Source organism: Bos grunniens, chromosome 3 (genome assembly GCF_055505025.1).
Source record: "Bos grunniens cultivar Pamir isolate PY7600 chromosome 3, Bosgru_T2T1.0, whole genome shotgun sequence".
Taxonomy (NCBI): Eukaryota; Metazoa; Chordata; class Mammalia; order Artiodactyla; family Bovidae; genus Bos; species Bos grunniens.
The window spans coordinates 109135723-109156013 of NC_141167.1; the positions used below are offsets into that span (position 1 = coordinate 109135723).

At 39.6% G+C, this 20291-nt stretch overlaps 1 protein-coding gene across 3 annotated transcripts in view; it reads right to left on the reverse strand.

Moving 5' to 3' along the window:
* Window positions 1-1030: 1030 nt before the first annotated feature.
* LOC147376739 (Fc receptor-like protein 3) overlaps window positions 1031-20291 on the reverse strand; it is a 44129-nt gene continuing 24868 nt past the window's right edge. For all 3 annotated transcript variants that reach the window (XM_086394529.1, XM_086394531.1, XM_086394528.1), the window contains 7 exons: window positions 18605-18883; window positions 18115-18234; window positions 8749-8776; window positions 6176-6273; window positions 5895-5963; window positions 1661-1692; window positions 1031-1572 (listed from right to left, as the gene is read on the reverse strand). In XM_086394529.1, coding sequence (XP_086250655.1) covers window positions 1429-1572; window positions 1661-1692; window positions 5895-5963; window positions 6176-6273; window positions 8749-8776; window positions 18115-18234; window positions 18605-18883 — 770 coding nt within the window. In that variant the 3' untranslated portion in view covers window positions 1031-1428. The remainder of the gene's footprint in view (window positions 1573-1660; window positions 1693-5894; window positions 5964-6175; window positions 6274-8748; window positions 8777-18114; window positions 18235-18604; window positions 18884-20291) is intronic.

Here is a 20291-nt window from a genome sequence, read left to right on the forward strand (position 1 = left end):
TGTGAATCACTGGCTCTAATGACTTTCCAAGACTGATGTTGATGCTTCTGTAGACATCAAATAGTGGATGTTGAATAATTAAACAGTAAAATTGAGCTGCTACTGGTAGGAGGAATATTTGGTCTTATGAGAGAGGAAGTATCTTGAAGACTACAAATTCTGTGTGGGCTGGGGTGTACAAACACTGTCACACACCAGCAACTATCTTATCTATGTATCTAACTAACTATTATCTATCTATCTATCATGATTATCATCCTCAATCATTTATCATCTATCTATGTATAAATCTGTGCTAGTCTGCTCTGGCTGTCACAACAAAATACCACAGACTTGGTGGCTTAAACATCAAAAATTTATTTGATCATAGTTGCCCATAGAAGCCCAAGATCAAGGTGCTGGCAAACTTGGCTTCTGCTGAAATCTGTCTTCCTGCCACCTCTGGCTTTATAGATGCCTGCCTTCTTGTTTGTCTCCACATGGCCTTTCCTCTGTGCATGAAGAAAGACAGAGAGGGCTCTGTTGTCTCCTCTTCTTCTTGCAAAGACACCTGTCCACTTCAGTTAGGGGCCACCCTTAAAATCTCATTTAACTGTAATTACCTCCTAAAAGGTCCTATCTCCAAGAATGGTCACACTGAACTTTGAGAGAATACAATTGGCCCATAATACTGTTTAGTCAGACAGTTTGGAAGTTCTTGCCCATTAAACTGGAGAAGGAAATGGCAACCCACTCCAGTATTCTTGCCTGGAGAACCCCAGGGACAGAGGAGCCTGGTGGGCTGCTGTCTGTGGGGTCGCACAGAGTTGGACAGGACTGAAGTGACTTAGCAGCATCAGCAGCAGCCCATTAAACAGAATGGGTTGTTTTTGAAAATCTTAACACTGATGTATATTTCATGAAGAAATAGTATATCAGTGGACAGAATGAAGCTTTTTGGTCATTTGCAGTTTGGGTAGCTGGAACAAAGCATGTGCACCAGAACATCATCAATGACACTAACAACAAAATTGGAAAGGGAAACAAGATGTTTAGAACAAGCAAACTGTTTATGTAGAGACAGTACCCTAGAAGATTTTGATCCCTCTCAGATCAGCTTTCGATGATTGCATTCTTGTGATCCTGGCTAGACTGCTTTTCCCTCTTCTTTAACAGGCCCAGGACCTGAAGGCCTACCTGCCTTGCCTTCACAAGTATCCCTACTGTGAAAAGATTGCAGAATTTACTCAAATGCTGCTCACTGTGTTCCTAGAGAACACACAGACTTGGGCACAGAGGAAGTTGGCAGAACTTTCACACAGTCTCACATCCCCCATTGTCCAGTCTTTTGGGATGCTGAGCACTGTAGAGAAAGAAGTATGGATGGAGATAACCGAGAGAGTGACAGACTGCTTCACAGGGTCTCTGTGAGCCACTGTGGGTGCAGAGTTAGCGGTCTAAGGCTGATAATATGCATGGAACATTCTCATAGTTTTCTACAGCATCTTCAAGGTCACTATCTACAATGCTGGCTTGCTCTGTGGAGTCATCCGGATATGCCTTCTTCAAATCTGAATAGATGACTGTGGGTTCCTAGTGGAAAGGGAAAAAGCACACAGTTAGTACCAAAATATAAGTAAGGAAGAGCAGAGGGGGAAGCAAGCCAGGAAATGTGACTCACCTTATCTTCCCAATGTTTCCTTGGTGAATTTGCTGTTGAATTGGAAGAGGAAAGAAAACTATTAAACTGTGGGTAATATATTGTAACTTACAATATACTCACAACACATTCTAAACCAATTTTTCCTCTGCTGACTCATTTCCTAACTGTCTCCTCTGATGAATTCTTTCAAGCCCTCACATACCAAGTATCCTATCCTAACACACACACACAATAAAGCCCTTCCTTTGCCCTTAAAATGTCCAGAATAACTTTCCTGAAAATATCTTTCTTTCTCCACTGCTCATCATAACTACAGCAGAGAAGCCCTGCTATTTCCACCTCCCCACCTCTATTCAGCACCTCTATGGCTTCCAACAACACAAGAGATGACTCTATACATGGACATCACCAGATGGTTATTATGGAAATCAAATTGATTATATTCTTTGCAGCTGAAGATGGAGATGCACTATACAGTCTTCAAAAATAAAACCTGGAGCTGACTGTGGCTCATATCATCAGCTGCTTATTGCAAAATTCAGGCTCAAATTGAAGAAAGCAGGGAAAACCACTCGGAGAAGGCAATGGCACCCCTCTCCAGTACTCTTGCCTGGAAAATTCTATGGATGGAGGAGCCTGGAAGGCTGCAGTCCATGGGGCCGCTGAGGTTCCTACACGACTAAGCGACTTCACTTTCACTTTTCACTTTCATGCATTGGAGAAGGAAATGGCAACCCACTCCAGTGTTCTTGCCTGGAGAATCCAAGGGACAGGGGAGCCTGGTGGGCTGCCATCTATGGGGTCGCACAGAGTCAGACACTACTGACATGACTTAGCAGCAGCAGCAGGGATAACCACTAGGCCATTCATGTATGACCTAAATCAAATCCCTGTGATTACACAATGAAGGTGATGAATAGATTCAAGGGACTAGATCTGGTTGACAGACTGCCTGAAAAACTATGGATGGAGGTTCGTAACACTGTACAGGAGACAGTAATGAAAACCATACCCAAGAAAAAGAAATGCAAGCGGCAAAGTGGTTGTCCGAGGAGGCCTTACAAATAGTTAAGAAAAAAAGAGAAATAAAAGCAAAGGAGAAAGGGACAGATATACTCAACTGAATGCAGAGTTTCAGAGAATAGCAAGGAGAGATAAGAAAGCCATCTAAAGTGAACAATGTAAAGAAATAGAGGGAAACAAGAGAATGGGGAAGACTAGCAATCTCTTTAAGAAAATTGGAGATACCAAGGGAACATTTCATGCCAAGACAGGCGCAATAAAGGACAAAAATGGCAAGGATTTAACAGAAGCAGAAGAGATTAAGAAGAGGAGGCACTACACAGAATACACAGAACTGTAGGAAAAAGCTCTTAATGCCCCCAGATAACCAAGATGGTATGATCATTCACCTAGAGCCAGACATTCTGGAGTGCAAAGTCAAGTGAGCCTTAGGAAAAATTGCTACAAACAAGCCTAGTGCAGGTGATGGAATTCCAGTTGAGCTATTTCAAATCCTAAAAGATGATACTGTTAAAGCACTGCACTCAATATACCAGCAAATTTGGAAAACTTAGTAGTGGCCACAGGCCTGGAAAAGGTGAGTTTTTGTTCCAATGTCAAAGAAAGGCAATGCCAAAGAATGTTCAAATTACTATACAATTGCACTCATTTCACATGCTAGCAAGATTTTGCTCAAAATCCTTCAATCCAGACTTCAACAGTAGGTGAACCAAGAACTTCCAGATGTACAAGCTGGATTTAGAAAAGGCAGAGGAACCAGACATCAAATTGCCAACATACGCTGGATCATAGAAAAAGCAATGTAATTCCAACAAAATATCTACTTCTGTTTCATAGACTATGCTAAAGTCTTTGACTGTGTGGATCACAATAAACTGTGGAATATGCTTAAAGAGACGGGAATACCAGACCACATTACCTGCCTGCTGAGAGACCTGTATGCAGGACAAGAAGCAACAGTTAGAACTATACATGGAACAGTGGACTGGTTCAAAATTGGAAAAGGAATACATGAAGTTTGTATATTGTCAGTCTGCTTATTTAACTTACATGCAGAGTACATCATACAAAATGCTGGGCTGGATAACTCACAAAATGGAATCAAGATTGCTGGGAGAAATACCAACAACCTCAGACAGGCAGGTGATACCATTTAGTGGCAGAAAGTGAAGAGGAACTAAAAGCCTCTTAATGAAGGTGAAAGAGGAAAGTGAAAAAGCTGGCTTAAAACTCAGCATTCAAAAATTGAAGGTCATGGCATCTGGTCCCATCACTTCATGGCAAATAGAAGGAGGAAAAGTGGAAGCAGGCACAGATTTCATTTTCTTGGGCTTCGAAATCACTGGGGATGGTGACTGCAGCTATGAAATTAAAAGATGCTTGCTCCCTGGAAGAAAATCTGTGATGAACCTAGATAAGTATATTAAAAAGCAAAGACTTCACTTTGCCAACAAAGGTCCATCTAGTCAAAGCTATGGTTTTTTTCAGTAGTCATGTATAGATGTGAAAGTTGGACCATAAAGCAATTCTTCTCTGGACACTGAAGAATAGATGCTTTCAAACTGTGGTACTGGAAAAGACTCTTGAGAGTCCTTAGACAGCAAGGAGATCAAATCAGTCAATCCTAAAGGAAATCAGTCCTGAATATTCATTGGAAGGACTGATGCTGAAGATGAAGCTGCAAAACTTTGGCCATCTGATGAGAAGAGCTGACTCATTGGAAAAGACCCCAATGCTGGGAAGAATTGAGGACAGGAGGAGAAGGGGGCAACTGAGGATGAGATGGTTGGATGGCATCACCAACTCAATGGACATGAGTTTGAGCAAACTCAGGGAGATAGTGAAGGGCAGGGAAATCTTGTCTGCCTCAGTCCATGGGGTTGCAAAGAGTTGGACACAACTTAGCAACTAAGCAACAACAACAATGTCTATATTGGTCATTTGGGAGAAGGAAGTAAATATGATTCATTTCACTTTGCACAGAGAAATTGGAGGAGGCTTCTCCAATGGCAGCTTGGGACTCTAAGATCACAAAGAAAATTTCCAGTAAGCCAAAGATTTGCAACATTAACACTAGAAAATTCAGTGTGTGTATTTCTCCTATCCTTCCAAGAGACTATTTGGATTTCTTTTATTTACTTAACCACCCAGTAAGTACTCAGTAAATAATCTATAAGGAGGCAAAAATGACACCAACTCAGTGCATATGATCAGGAATCTTACCATTAAGGAGAAAAATAGAAATGAAGACAAATTCAACAAGTATTATAAACACCAAGATAAAAATGCATATTAAACTATGCTGCTGCCCCAAAGAGTAATCAGTTCCTCTCAGGTTTGGAGATAGAGAGGACTGGTGGGAATCATTGTGAGTTTGGTAGTGATAATTGAATTATGCCTAGAAATGTGACTAAGGGTTATAGGCCAACTAGAGGCAAGAACATTACAAGACAGATAAGAAGCACAAAATAGCTCAGTTTGATCAAGGAAATGCTGAGAGTTTAACATGACTAAAGCAAGGACATAAGGCAGAGCTTAGAGGAAGGACAAAAGCATGGAGGGAGGCAAAGATCGTGCTTTAAAATGAAGAATCATTGAGGACAGTTAATCTAGACAATGATGTGATCAGTTGTGCATCTCAGAGGGATCATGCTGGAAACAGATTGTTAGAAGGTTGGAAAGTTAAAGTCACTCAGTCATGTCTGACTCTTTGCAAGCCCATGGACTATACATTCCATGAAATTCTCCAGGCCAGAATACTGTAGTGGGTAGCCTTTCCCTTCTCCAGGGAATCTTCCCAATCCAGGAAGTCAGGGATCAAACCCAAGGTTGGAAGGAGAACAATATTGGAAATAAAGAGACCAGTTAAAAGAATTACAATTCTTTACTCATTAGATAATAAAAGGCTTAATTTAGTAATTACGTTCATTCATTTACTTAAAAAAACAACTATTTGAGGGGGCCTATAGTTTTCTAAGCATAACACCAGATGCTATTGACATATTAGCAAAGAAATACAGTATCTGTCCTTAATGAATTTTGGGGGTAATGGTGGCAGTGTACACAAGTAAGAAGGAATAGATATGATTATAGGATTTGTAATATAAGAAGAATAGTTAATGCCTTTCATGTTGGATTCATATTTGAGATGACTCTTTGATCAAAACTCCCTTGCTGGATCTGATAAAACACTGCCACCTTACCTCTACTTATTTCAAATTTGTCTTACCTGAATTTTCATTTGTATGTTGGGTGCTCCAGATCTCAGAATAAACCAGGTCACTATCTCCAGGATTCACTGTGAAAGAACAGATTACAGTCAGCTGTAGTCAAGACCTCACACTACAGACTCTTCTTCTGATCACCAAGTTTATAACCACCTACTATCCCTGACATAGGGCCAGAAATGTCATTTTAAAATTGAATACAACTGAGCCATGGACTGTTGCTCAATCTCTATTCCCTCCCTGATTCATTCCTAGAGCTCTCTGTCCCTTAGGAAATCATTACCATTGTTGTACACTGGCTGCGGTTCCACTGGGTCCAGTGGCTCTTGGGGATTTGTGTTGGAGGTTCTGGAAGGTTCCTTAAACTCCCTGGGACTGTAACTATGACAAGGGGATGAAAGAAAAAAAGAGAAATGTATTTGTGGATTATATCGAATTTCAGGAAAATCAATATGCAGGAAGAGCCCAGCATGGTTATGTAAAATATCATGGCTGCTTACTCTAAGAATCTGCATGGCTCTTTTGAGAAAATGTCAGAAGTATGGTGCAAGATATAGCCAGGGCAACATTACAGAGAAGACCAGCTGAGGCAAGGTCAGAGGGCAAAGACTACACAGTTCAAGATCCCTTTGATAGAATAAACACTTGTATTTACCTATTTTTAAAATTATTTTCAAAAGTTGAAATGCTTAAGCATCAATTAACAGAGGCTTCTACATTCTCTCAGAAGTTGGTCTTTGTTTTTTTTAAGATCTCTTTCAGTTTTATACCTCAAATTATAATGATCTATCTTTCCTGTAAAATACTATGAAAGCTCTTCAGAAAAAGTATTTTTTTCCAGTTTCATTTTGTTCCAAAGTTAACATTGTGAGTTGAACACTGCCAGCATTCAATCATAGTCTCCTGAATAAGTATATGAGTGGGAAAATGAATGATAAGGGAATAAATAAATAAAGCCTTAAGAAAGATGGTGTCATTAAGTGGTCAGTTCTCTGCTGGAGCACACTTAAGGAAGAAGATAAATTAAGATGGATAGATAGTAAATAACATTAATTTCATGTATAAGTAAGTATTTTGTTGTTCAGTCGCTCAGTCATGTCTGACTCTTTGCAACCCCATGGACTGCAGCCTGCCAGGCTTCCCCGCCCTTCACCATCTACTGGAATTTGCTCAAACTCATGTATATTGAGTCGGTGATGCCGTCCAACCATTTCATCCTCTGTCATTCCCTTCTCCTCCTGCCTTCAGTCTTTCCCAGCCTCAGGTATTTTCTAATGAGTCAGCTTTTCACATCAGGTAGCCAAAGTATTGGAGCTTCAGCTTCAGCACCAGTCCTCCCAATGGATACTTAGGGTTGATTTCCTTTAGGATTGACTGGTTTGATCTCCTTGTAGTCCAAGGGACTCTCAAGAGTCTTCTCCAATACCACAGTTCAAAAGCTTAAATTCTTAGGCACTTAGTCTTCTTTATAGTCCAAGCATCAGTATGCTCATTCATAACTATGATTGAAAGGAGTCTTCCTAACCACATTTAAGTTCAGTTCAGTTCAGTTGCTCAGTCATGTCTGACTCCTTTCAACCTCATGGACTGCAGCACACCAGGCTTCCCTGTCCATCACCAACTCCTGGAGTTTACCCAAACTCATGTTCATTGAGTCGGTGATGCCATCCAACCATCTCCTTCTCTGTCGTCCCCTTCTCCTCCTGCCCTCAATCTTTCCCAGCATCAGGGTCATTTCAAATGAGTCAGCTCTTTGCATCAGGTGGCCAAAGTACTGGAGTTTCAGCTTCAACATCAGCTCTTCCAATGAACACCCAGGACTGATCTCCTTTAGGATGGACTGGTTGGATCTCCTTGCAGTCCAAGGGACTCTCAAGAGTCTTCTCCAACACCACAGTTCAAAATCATCAATTCTTCGGTGCTCAGCTTTCTTTATAGTCCAACTCTCGCATTCATACATGACTACAGGAAAAACCATAGCCTTGACTAGACGGACATTTGTTGGCAAAGTAATGCCTCTGCTTTTTAATATGCTATCTAGGTTGGTCATAACTTTCCTTCCAAGGAGTAAGCGTCTTTTAATTTCATGGCTGCAGTCACCATCTGCAGTACCACATTTATGTCATGAGAATTTGAAACTAAAAAAAAAAAAATTTATTGGGGTATTATCTACAGTGTTGTGTTAGTTTCAGGTGTACAGCAAAGTGAATCTGTTATTTTATATATATATATAAAATATATACATATATAAAAAATATATATATAAAATATATAATATATATTATATATATATATACCTTTTTTTTTTTTTTTGGAGAAGGCAATGGCAACCCACTCCAGTACTCTTGCCTGGAAAATCCCATGGACAGAGGGGCCTGGTGGGCTGCAGTCCCTGGGGTCGCTAAGAGTCAGACACGACTGAGCGACTTCACTTTCACTTTTAACTTTCATGCATTGAAGAAGGAAATGGCAATCCACTCCAGGGTTCTTGCCTGGAGAATCCCAGGGATGGGGGAGCCTGGTGGGCTGCCGTCTATGGGGTCACACAGAGTCTGAAGTGACTTAGCAGCAGCAGCAGCACACCCTTTTTTAGCTTCTTTTTCCATGTAGGCCATTACCGAATATTGAGTAGAGTTCCCTGTGCTATACAGTAGGTCCTTATTAGTTATCTATCTTATTGATATACATTGTAATGTGTGTGTGTCAATCCAGTTCTAATTTATCCCTCCCCACCAAGCATTTGAAAATTTAATAGGAAATCCAGTAAAATACTTTTAAATGCACATAGTTTCCTGTTCTATCCTGGAAACATAAATAACATGAAAAGGCTCGCAGCACCAGAAGCAGAAACCTTACCTAGGTGTTCCAGTGGTGGAAAGTCTTTCTGAAAAACAACAAAGGAACACTGATGATAAGTGATCTGTGTGGACAATGCTATATGTTAGAATGTCCTTTCCCAGAAATCAAATCCATCCTAGATTTCAGCTATGGCAAATCTTTGAGAACATCTGGCTCCACTCCGTAGGTCATGTTATAGAGAAGGAAGGTGGGATCTGAAGAGATGTTTGCACAGAATCACAATTATTCTCATTCAGTCAATAGAATGAACTCTACGTAGTTTGTAACTGAGTAGCAGAAGACAGACAACTTACTGTTTAACTCTAGGCCAAGTACTATCCCTACTCCCACTTCTCTATTCTGACTGCAGCCCCTTGAGGTAGAGATAAGGAGACTGTGGCCTAGAGAGGGGTTAAAATTAATACTGAATTGTTACACAAGTGTGATTCAATGGGACTACAAGACTCTTGTAGTCAGACCTTCCTTTATCTACGACCTTGCAAGCCCATTTCAACAGCATTTGGTGCATATTGTTTTCTCTGTATCCCTTCTTTCCTTTCCTTTCACCTAATTCCAATTTATCCTTCCTCCTCCAGAGCTTCCCCTGATGCACATAGAACCCTGCTACATTAAAATTACCATATTGCATTGTAATTATCAATTTCTGCGTTTGCCTCAAACACTGCTTCATGAAAGGGTGTGTTACTTGAAGGTACAAAACTTGTCTTAATTATTTTTGTATTTCCTGTGCTTAGAAGTTTGAAAATATTTAATAAAGATTTGTTAAACAACTGAACAAATTAAATTATGTACTACAAGGACTAAAAAACAAGTTGACAATTATCTGAAGTGAAGTAAAGTGAACTGAAGTCCCTCAGTTGTGTCCAACTCTTTGCGACCCCATGGACTGTAGCCTGCCATGCTCCTCCATCCATGGGATTTTCCAGGAAGGAATACTGGAGTGGGTTGCTATGTCCTTCTCCAGAAGATCTTGCTGACCCAGGGATTGAACCTGGGTCTCCTGTAGGCAGACGCTTTACCATCTGAGCCACCAGGGAAGACAATTACCTAATCAGTGATTAAATGTAAACATAATCCAGAAGCCTATTCCATCAGCCTTAAATATATACAATATTTCCATCAACACTGAAATATTGAAGTCTTTCTGGCCTGTCCAATACAACCCGCCTCCTAAGCTTCCTATCTCTGTCCTTTGCCTTTTACCTATGACTCTATATCTGTCTAGAGAAGGCAGTGGCAACCCACTCCAGTACTCTTGCCTGGAAAATCCCATGGACAGAGGAGCCTGGAAGGCTGCAGTCCATGGGGTCGCGAAGAGTTGGACATGACTGAGCGACTTCACTTTCACTTTTCACTTTCATGAATTGGAGAAGAAAATGGCAACCCACTCCAGTATTCTTGCCTGGAGAATCCCAGGGATGGGGGAGCCTGGTGGGCTGCCGTCTATGGGGTTGCACAGAGTCGGACACTACTGAAGCGACTTAGCAGCAGCAGCAGCAGCTATATCTGTCTCGGGCTTCCCTGTTGGATCAGTGGGTAAAGAATCTGCCTGCAAGGCAGTAAACTTGGGTTTGATTCCTGAATCAGAAAGATCTTCTGGAGGAGGAGATGGCAACTCACTCCAGTATTCTTGCCTGAAACACCCCATGTACAAAGGAACCTGTCCGTGAGGCTCCATAACAGTCACATAGTCAATCCATAAAGGTCGTAGAGTTAGACACAACTGGGCAATTAAGCACGCATGCACACTGTATCCATCTCACTGGGCTTAGAGAACACAGGTTATTGCTCAAAGTAGACATATTCAGGCTTGTGTGTGTGCTCAGTCACTCAGTCATGTCCAACTCTTTGAGACTCCATGGACTGTAGCCCACCAGGCTCCTCTGTCCACGGGATTTCCCAGGCAAGAATACTGGAATGGGTTGCCACTTCCTTCTCTAGAGGATCTTCCCGACCCAGGGACCAAACCCATGTTTCCTGTGTCTCTTGCATTAGCAGGTGGATTCTTTACCACTGAGCCACCTTACATACCACAAAAAATGACTGATTACTGCCTTCAGACCCTGTCTTTGGGAACCAGGTGTGCATGTAAGCATAATCCTAGCCTGTGTCTCTCTCCTCTGGAATTGTAACCTCATCAATCAACAACCAGTATTCTTACTTTTAGACAGGTTAACTAAATTTAGAGTGCATCTGAGAGTCAGACTATCTCTTCATTTGCCTGAAGGAAAACAGACCCAAAACGTGGCTATTTATAATATAAGCTAATATTCACTGAAGATATTTTGGCCAGGCACCGTGTTCAGCAGTTTACATAGATTGTCTCATAGTGCCTATAATGTAAATTCTATTATCGTGACCACCACAGAGCTGAGGAGACTGGGGTTCGGAGGGCATTACATTACCAGAATGCTAATCCAAGCAGTTATAGAGCTAATAAATATACCACTCCTTTTGGTAACTTGGAGGAAACAGTCAGGCTTAAGGAGCAGAAATCTTCATTTTTAGAGGAATTTGGAAGGCCTGAGCTCTTCCCTGAGAAGACTGGTCAATAATGAGAAGGAAGACTTTGCTTGGAGGGAAGTACAGTAGGCAAGATTTTGAGTTGTGATAGGCAGAGGCCCTCTGATTGGTAGCCTGTCAGAATTTCTTAGTCACGTTTGACATTTAAAACAACAATTTCCCCTAAATCTGGAGGACAGAACCTCCTGGGCCTCTGCCCTCATGGACCACATAAAACAATGATTGGTAATTTTTCCTTCTCTTGTGTTATTTGGTGTTGTACTGACAGCAATCTGTTTTTGTTTTTTAGTATTATCAACTGCAATACTGAAGTTCCTGTGTCTGCATGTCTAGTATATTACTGATTAATAAATGAAATCCAGACAGGCAATGATATAGAAAAGTAACTTTTTAAAGTAGGAGGTGCAACCAGCATTTTACAAGTCACCAAGACATAATGGGGGCTTCCCTCATAGCTCAGTTGGTAAAGAATTCACCTGTGATTCAGGAGACCCCAGTTCGATTCCTGGGTTGGAAAGATCCCCTGGAGAAGGGATAGGCTACCCACTCCAGTATTCTTGGGCTTCCCTTGTGGCTCAGCTGGTAAAGAGTCCACTTGCAATGCAGGAGACCTGGGTTCAATCCCTGGATTGGGAAGATCCCCTGGAGAAGGGAAAGGCTACCCACTCCAGTATTCTGGCCTGGAGAATACCATGGACTATATAGTCCATGGGGTCTCAAAGAGTAAGACATGACTGAGTGACTTAAAAAAAAAATGAAATGGAGAGACTATGGACTTAAGGGCTAGGGAGACCCCAGTTATGCCCTAACTCTGACTCTTACTAGATATATATGAATCTGGAAAGGTTGCTAGCTTCTTGAATTCTTCATTTCTTCATCTTCAATATATAGTTATAGCAATAGTGGTTGAATTGAAGTCAAATGTACACAAAACTGGACACATTAAAAAATCACATATAATAGATTCCAAATGAATGGTAGATTTTATGATGAGTACTATCAGGGTTAGATTCCTTGCATTGGTCATAGTAAAGCTCTCTTCCAACAACCCAGAGAAGATTCTACACATGGACATCACCAAATGGCCAATACCAAAATCAGATTGATTATATTCTTTGCAGCTGAAGATGGAGAAGCTCTATACAGTCAGAAAAAACAAGACTGGGAGTTGTCAGTGGTTCAGATAAACAACTCCTTATTGCAAAATTCAGACATAAATTGAAGAAAGTAGGGAAAACCACTAGACCATTCAGGTATGACCTAAAACAAATCCCTTACAATTATACAGTGAAAATAAAAAATAGATTCAAGGGATTAGATCTGATAGGCGGGGTGCCTGAAGAACTATGGACACGGAGGTCTGTGATATGGTACAGGAGGCAGAGATCAAGACCATCCCCAAGAAAAACACATGCAAAAAGGCAAAATGGTTGTCTGAGGAGGCCTTACAAATAGCTCAGAAAAGAAGAGAAGTGAAAGGTAAAGACAAAAGGAAAGATATACCCATTTGAATGCAGAGTTCCAAAGAATAGCAAGGAGAGATAAGAAAGCCTTCCTCCGCGATCAATGCAAAGAAAGAGAGGAAAGCAATACAATGGGAAAGACTAGAGATCTCTTCAAGAAAATTAGAGACAACAAGGGAACATTTCAGGCAAAGATGAGCACCATAAAGGACAGGAATTGTATGGACCTAACAGAAGCAGAAGATGCTGGCAAGAACACAGAAGAACTATACAAAAAAAAAAAAAAGATTTTAATGATCCAGATAACCACAATGTTGTGATCACTGGACTAGATCCAGACATCCTGGAATGTGAAGTCAAGTGGGACTTAGGAAGCATCACTATAAACAAAGCTAGTGGAGGTGATGAAATTCCAGTTGAGCTATTTCAAATTCTAAAAGATGATGCTGTAAAAGTGCTGCATTCAATGTGCCAGCAAATTTGGAAAACTCAGCAGTGGCCACAGGACTGGAAAAGGTCAGTTTTCATCCCAATCCCAAAGAAAGGCAATGCCAAAGAATGTTCAAACTACCACACAATTGCACTCATCACATGCTAGCAAAGTAATGCTCAAAATTCTCCAAGCCAAGCTTCAACAGTATGTGAACCGTGAACTTCCAGATATTCAAGCTGGATTTAGAAAAGGCAAGGGAACCAGAGATCAAATTACCAACATCTGTTGGATCATCAAAAAAGCAAAAGAGTTCCAGAAAAACATCTATGTCTGCTTTATTGACTATGCCAAAGCCTTTGACTGTGTGGATCACAAGAAACTGTGAAAAATTCTGAAAGAGATGGGAATACCAGACCACTTTACTGGTCTCCTGAGAAATCTATATGCAGGTCAGGAAACAACAGTTAGAACTGGACATGGAACGACAGACTGGTCCCAAATTGGGAAAGGAGTACGTTGATGCTGTATATTGTCACCCCGCTTATTTAACTTATATGCAAAGTATATCATGTGAAATGCCAAGCTGGATGAAGCACAAGCTGGAATCAAGATTGCCAGGAGAAATATCAGTAACTTCAGATATGCAGATGACACCACCCTTATGGCAGAAAGCGAAGAAGAACTAAAAAGCCTCTTGATAAAAGTGAAAGAGGAGAGTGAAAAAAATTGGCTTAAAGCTCAACATTCAGAAAACTAAGATCATGGCATCTGGTCCCATCACTTCATGGGAAATAGATGGGGAAACAGTGGAAACAGTGAGAGGCTTTATTTTGGGGGGCTCCAAAATCACCGTAGATGGTGACTGCAGCCATGAAATTAAAAGACGCTTGCTCCTTGGAAGAAAAGCTATGACGTAGACATCATATTAAAAAGCAGACATTATGTTGCCGGCAAAGGTCCATCTAGTCAAAGCTATAGTTTTTCCAGTAGTCATGTATGGATGTAAGAGATGGACTGTAAAGAAATCTGAACATCAAAGAATTGATGCTTCTGAATTGTGGTGTTGGAGAAGACTCTTGAGGGGCCCTTTGGACTGCAAGCAGATCCAACCAGTCCATCCTAAAGGAAATAAGTTCTGAATATTCACTGGAAGGACTGATTCTAAAGCTGAAACTCCAATACTTTGGCCAACTGATGCAGAGAACTGACTTATTTGAAAAGACTCTGATGCTGGGAAAGATTGAGGGCAGGAGGAGATGGGGACGACAGAGGATGAGATGGTTGGATGGCATTACCAACTCAATGGACATGAGTTTGAGTAAGCTCTGGAGTTGGGGTTGGGCAGGGAAGCCTGGCATGCTGCAGTCCATGGGATCACAGAGTCGGACATGACTGAGCAACTGAATAGAACTGAACTGATCAGGGTTAGTGCTACATAAAAATTGTATACATAATATTATTTGAAAAAATATTAGGTAGCTGTAAATATCAGTCACAAATGATGTGAAATGATGCCATTTTTTATGCAAAGAAGCAGAAGGGTAAAGGACCATTGATTGACCTGAAAGTAGAAGTAAGAAGACATGCTTAGCCACCATCATTAAGATGGTTTTCATTAAACTGAGATCCAATTATTTGTTTATTTGCTTGATTTTCAGTATGAGCCCTAAAAAAAAAAAAAGGAAAACAGAATCACTTGGCCTGATAGAAAAGGAGAGTTCGTGTTATACCACAGAGAAAGACAGAAAGTAAAGGATTAGTAGTTCCAAATATAAAGTCTTGAAACCTTATAAGCACCCAAAACACTGAATAAAACAGTCCATACATCCGAAGATTTCTGATCCACAAAAAGCAGAAAAATTAAAGCAGTCACATAAGAACCAAGTCAAGGATGATGGCAGATTTCTTGTCGGAAGCCATGCACAGAGGAAGACACAACAGCAATATCTTTTAAATATTGAAAGAAAAAATTTTTTTTCAACTTAGGATTCTATGCCAGTAAAAATATTTCTCACAAATGAATGCAAAACAAAGACTTTTATAGTCATACAGAAGTGGAGATAATTAATCACTAGAAGACCCATCCTACAAGAAATCTTTTTGCAGAAAAAAAAAATGATATCAGATGAAAATATGGATACAGATAAAGGAATGAAGAACATTGAAGTGTTAGCTGTATGAGTAAATGTATAATATTTTAAAATTATATGTAAGCTTCTTTAAAAAATAACTGATTGTTTACAAGAGTAATAACAATGTACCAGGGAAAGGAGAAATGGAGTACACAGTGATAATATTCTTATGCTATACATGCAGTGATACAGTGTCATTTGTAAGTAGACTGATAAGTTAGATATGTATATCATATAACTTAAAATAACCACTAAAATAACAAAACAAAGACTTATATAGCTAATAAACCAACAAAGGAAATAAAATTGAATCACAAAAATACCCAAGAGGGTAGACAAAAAAAGGAAATGGAAAACAAAGAACAAATGAGACAAGCAGAGAGCAAATAGGAAAATAATAGACATAGGGACCTAACTGTATCGACAATCATATTACTGTAAGTGGTCAATGTTTTTAAAATTAGAAAGTAGAAAGAGACTGTCATATTAGATAAAAAACAGAATTAACCATATGCTATCTATAAAAATATGCTTTAAATATAGAAGCACAAATAGGTTAAAATTTTAAAGAGTGGAAAAAAGAAATATCAAGCTAACATTAATTATATGCATACATGCTCAGTTGTGTCCAGCTCTTTGTAACCTCATGGACTGTAGCCCTCGAGGCTCCTCTGTTCATGGGCTTCTCCAGGCAACAATACTGGAGCAAGTTGCCATTTCCTCCTCCAGGGGACCTTTCCAACCCAGGGATCAAACCCACGTCTCTTGTGTCTCCTGCTTTGGCAGGCAGATTCTTTACCACTGAGCCACCTGGGAAGCCCAACATTAATTACATAGCTTTTTATTCCTGGTAGTATAATTTACCTTGAAATATTATTTGATATCAATATATTAATATAGGTTCCTCTTTCCATGGGATTCTCTAGGCCAGAATACTGGAGTTGCTAGCCATTCCTTTCTCCAGGGGGTCTTCCCAACCCAGGGATCAAACCTGGGTCTCCTGCATTACAGGCATATTCTTTACTATCTGAGCCACCAGGGAAGCCCTATAGTTAATACATTAATTAATTTTTTATTAATATCAAATAGTGTTTCATGGTTAAATGATACCACCAGGAATAAAAAGGTCATAAAGTCATAAGGGATAATGTGGTCATTTCATCAAAAACACATAACAGTGATAAATATTTGTGCATCTAATAATAGAGTTTCAAGAGTTTGCAAGATGAAGCAAATCTGATAGAATTGCAAGAAGAAATGCAAAAACCTACAATTATTGTTGAAGATTTTAATATCATTCTCTCAATAATCAATAAAGTAGGAGAAAAAAAAGTACAGATATCGAAGACTTCAACACTATCAATCAAATTTACCAACAAATTCATACTACAAGAAATGTTAAAAAGAAATCCTTTAGGCAGAGAGAAAATGATACCATGTGGATGTATATATGTACAAAGAGGAATGAAGGATTCTGGAGGTCATAACTAAATGGATATTACCTTGACACCCAGCCAGAAAAAGAAATGATAAGAAATGAAGCTAGTAAACCAATATCCCTTATGAACATAGGTGCAAACATTCTTAACAAAATTTTAGCAAATCAAATTCAAAAATTATAACCAAGTGAGGTTAACCCCAGAAATGCAAAGCTGTTTCAACATTCAAAATCCAAACTCTGTATCAGTAGACTAGAAAATAAAATCATATGATTTTCTAAATGTAGAAAAAGCATTTGTCATTGTTCTATAAAAACTGTCAGTAAATTACAATTAGTAGGGACTTCTTCAGCCTAATAAACAGTAGCTACAAGAAATCCACAGCTAAGATTATCATATGTAAATGGTGAAAGTTCAAATACTTTCCCCTCCCTAAGCTCAAGAACAAGACAAAGACATGTATTCTCTTAACACTTCTATTCAACATTGTACAGGAGGTTCTAGCCAGTACACTAAGGAAAAAGAAATAAAAGGAATCGAGATTGGAAAGGAAGGCATAAAATTATCTTTATTCATAGATGACTTGATCATCTATGTAGAAAATCTGATGAAATTGACAAAACTAATACTAGAACTAATAAGTGTGTTTAGCAAAGTTGTAGGATATGAGACCAACATAGAAAAATCAATTGAATTTCTATATACTAGCAACAAGGGGCTTCCTTGATGGCTCAGTTGTTAAAGAATCTGCCTGCAATGTGGGAGACCCATTCAGTCCCTGGGTTGGGAAGATACCCGGGAGAAGGAACTGGTAATCCATTCCAGTATTCTTGCCTGGAGAATCCCATGGACAGAGGAGCCCGGCAGGCTAGAGTCCACAGGGTCACAAAGAGTTGGACATGGCTGAGCGACTAACATAGTAGCCACAAACAAGCAGAAACTGAAATTTGAAAGTTCATTCTCAGAATATCTTAATTCTATCTAAATATCACTATATTTAAATGGTATTTAAATATATATGAGTTTATGGATTGTACCTATGGCTATTGTTTATTTCTGTTGTTACAGATGAAGGACTTTCTCTTTCATTCTTTTTATTTTCACTAAGCTTTGGACTGAGGTTGGAACAGTAAATACTTAACTTTCTAATTTTTGAATGGAAACAAAACTCTACTCTCTGATTTAAAACTCAAATGAAACACCTGGACTAACAACTTCATTAAGAAATTTGTTATGCCTTTTTATCTCTGCCAATCTGTGTGATCAGTACTTGGAAAAGAATAATCAACCTTTGTAGGATGCACTACACAAGTCGAAATAATAATAGCAATGGCAAAAGTCACAACATCAAAGAGTGAGATATAGCCACTTACCTAAATTCCTTTGGGTCCTGAAGTGACACACCAGAGCAGCAGTAACAGCAAGGCCAAGGATGCTCAGTAGCCCTGCAGTGACTCCCTCAGCGATAAGGGTTGTTTTGTTACTGGGTGGTCCTAAGTGAAGAGACCTGTACTTGAGTTCAGTGCCAAACATATTTCATCCAGACAAAAACTATGTAGGTGTGGGACTAGCTATATATTAGGACAGGTTTTTGCCAGGTTCTGATTTCTCAATTGGAATCATTTCCAGTATAATTTGTAATTTTCAAAATAATAGCACAGGGAAAGTGATTGCCAGAATCTAACATTAAAATTTATTTCTTTTCCCTCCCCTGTCCCCATGAAATCAGTACCAATCTCCAGAAGCCCCAAGCCTTGGTTTCATGTTAATAACTCTTTGACATTGGGAGGATTTGTACAGTCTATTGGAGAAATATTTTATTGACTATAAATGTAACCTGTAGCCCAGGTACCACCAACCTACCTATGATGCTTAGTATCACCATCTCACTGTGCTGTATCCCTAGGCCATTGTCAGCCCCACAAGAGAAGTTTCCGGAATGCTCTGCCATCAGAGTGAGGTTGAAGGATGCTCCTCCTCCAAAGGGGGCCTCTCTGCTCCCCAGCGTGACATTCTTGTAATAAAACCAGTACAGGATTGGGGGAGAACCTCTTTGGGCCTCACAGCGAAGCTCTAACACATCTCCCTCCACAGCCTGGGGCACAGCAGGACTGAAGGTGAAGAGAGGATGAGACACTGGAACTGAAAGAGGCAACATAGCTTATGCGCCGTCCTGGTTAAGTATATACAAAATAATTTAATAAAGGAAATATCCAGCGTAGTTCAGTAGTGGGAGCATGGGCTTGGAATTCAGGAAAACCTGAATTTAAATCCCATCTCTGCTCTTTATTAATGGCAGAGACAGGATTTAAACTCAAGTTCCTTGGTGGCTCTGATGGTAAAGAATCTGCCAGCAGTTCAGGAGACCCAGGTTCAATCCCTGGGTCTGGAGAAGGGAATGGTTACCCACTCCAGTATTCTTACCTGGAGAATTCCACGGACAGAGGAACCTGGCAGGCTACAGTCCATGGGGTCACAAAGGGCCGGACTCAGCTGAGTGAATAACACTTTCACTGCCCTTTATTAGCCCTGTGATCTTGATGTTTTAAAACATTTTACTTTCTCCAAGTCTCAGTTTATTCCTTATTAAAGTGGAGGTAATAGTAAGAATCATGTATGTAAAGCATTCAATAAACTAAATTACTAAAAGCAAGAGGAATAATTACTAAAAGCAAGGTTTGTTGCTCCATATTATTAATTCCTGAGACTTAGCTTTAAACCTAGACATCCACACCTATTTGAAGTATCCTCTACTCAGTTACCTTGCTTTATTTTTCTACTTAGCATTAGCACTAACATCTATCAATCTGTTATTTATGTATCTATCCATTTATCATTGTTATATATCTGATTCTCCCAACAGATGTAAGTTTCATAAGAACAAGGACTTAACTCTTTGTTCATTTTTGTATTTCCAACTGCTAGAATTTTGCCTTGGCATGTAATAGATTATCAATAATTGGTGAATAAGTGGATAAGTAAATTAATTTATATTTGGCACCAAAATATCCAGATACAGCAATAGCAAGAAAGATTTCCATTTTCATTTGTGATTATAGAAATAAGGAAGCCAGGAAAAACAGAAAATCATTATGTTTTAAATTAATATATGGAATTATTTATCAATAATCAATTAATGTGAAATGTGAACAGTAAGATTGCTGATTCTGTTGTGAGGAAACCCAGGTAAACCAATCTGTGTGCAAGGACTTAAGATATAAACTGTGTGCTTCATTGGCAAGAGAAGTTTGGCAAGGATCTAGAGCTTAGCTTTGCATCTGAGATTGGGTAAAGGAGAGAGGTAATGGAGGCAATCAGTTAAATGGGGATAATTCAACTCAAAAATGCACCATCTGCTGGCTGTAAGGCAGATGGCACTAGCGGTCTCATCTGGGTGGAAATGCCAAGTCGTGCTTTTATAAAATTCAAACAGATGGCTTGGGTTTTGGCCTTCTGTATATCCTTTACAATATACAATGACTTGGGCCAGATGCTAAGGGTCTCAGGAGTAAGTCTTTATATGTTTGTGCATCTCACTGTACCTTTTCAC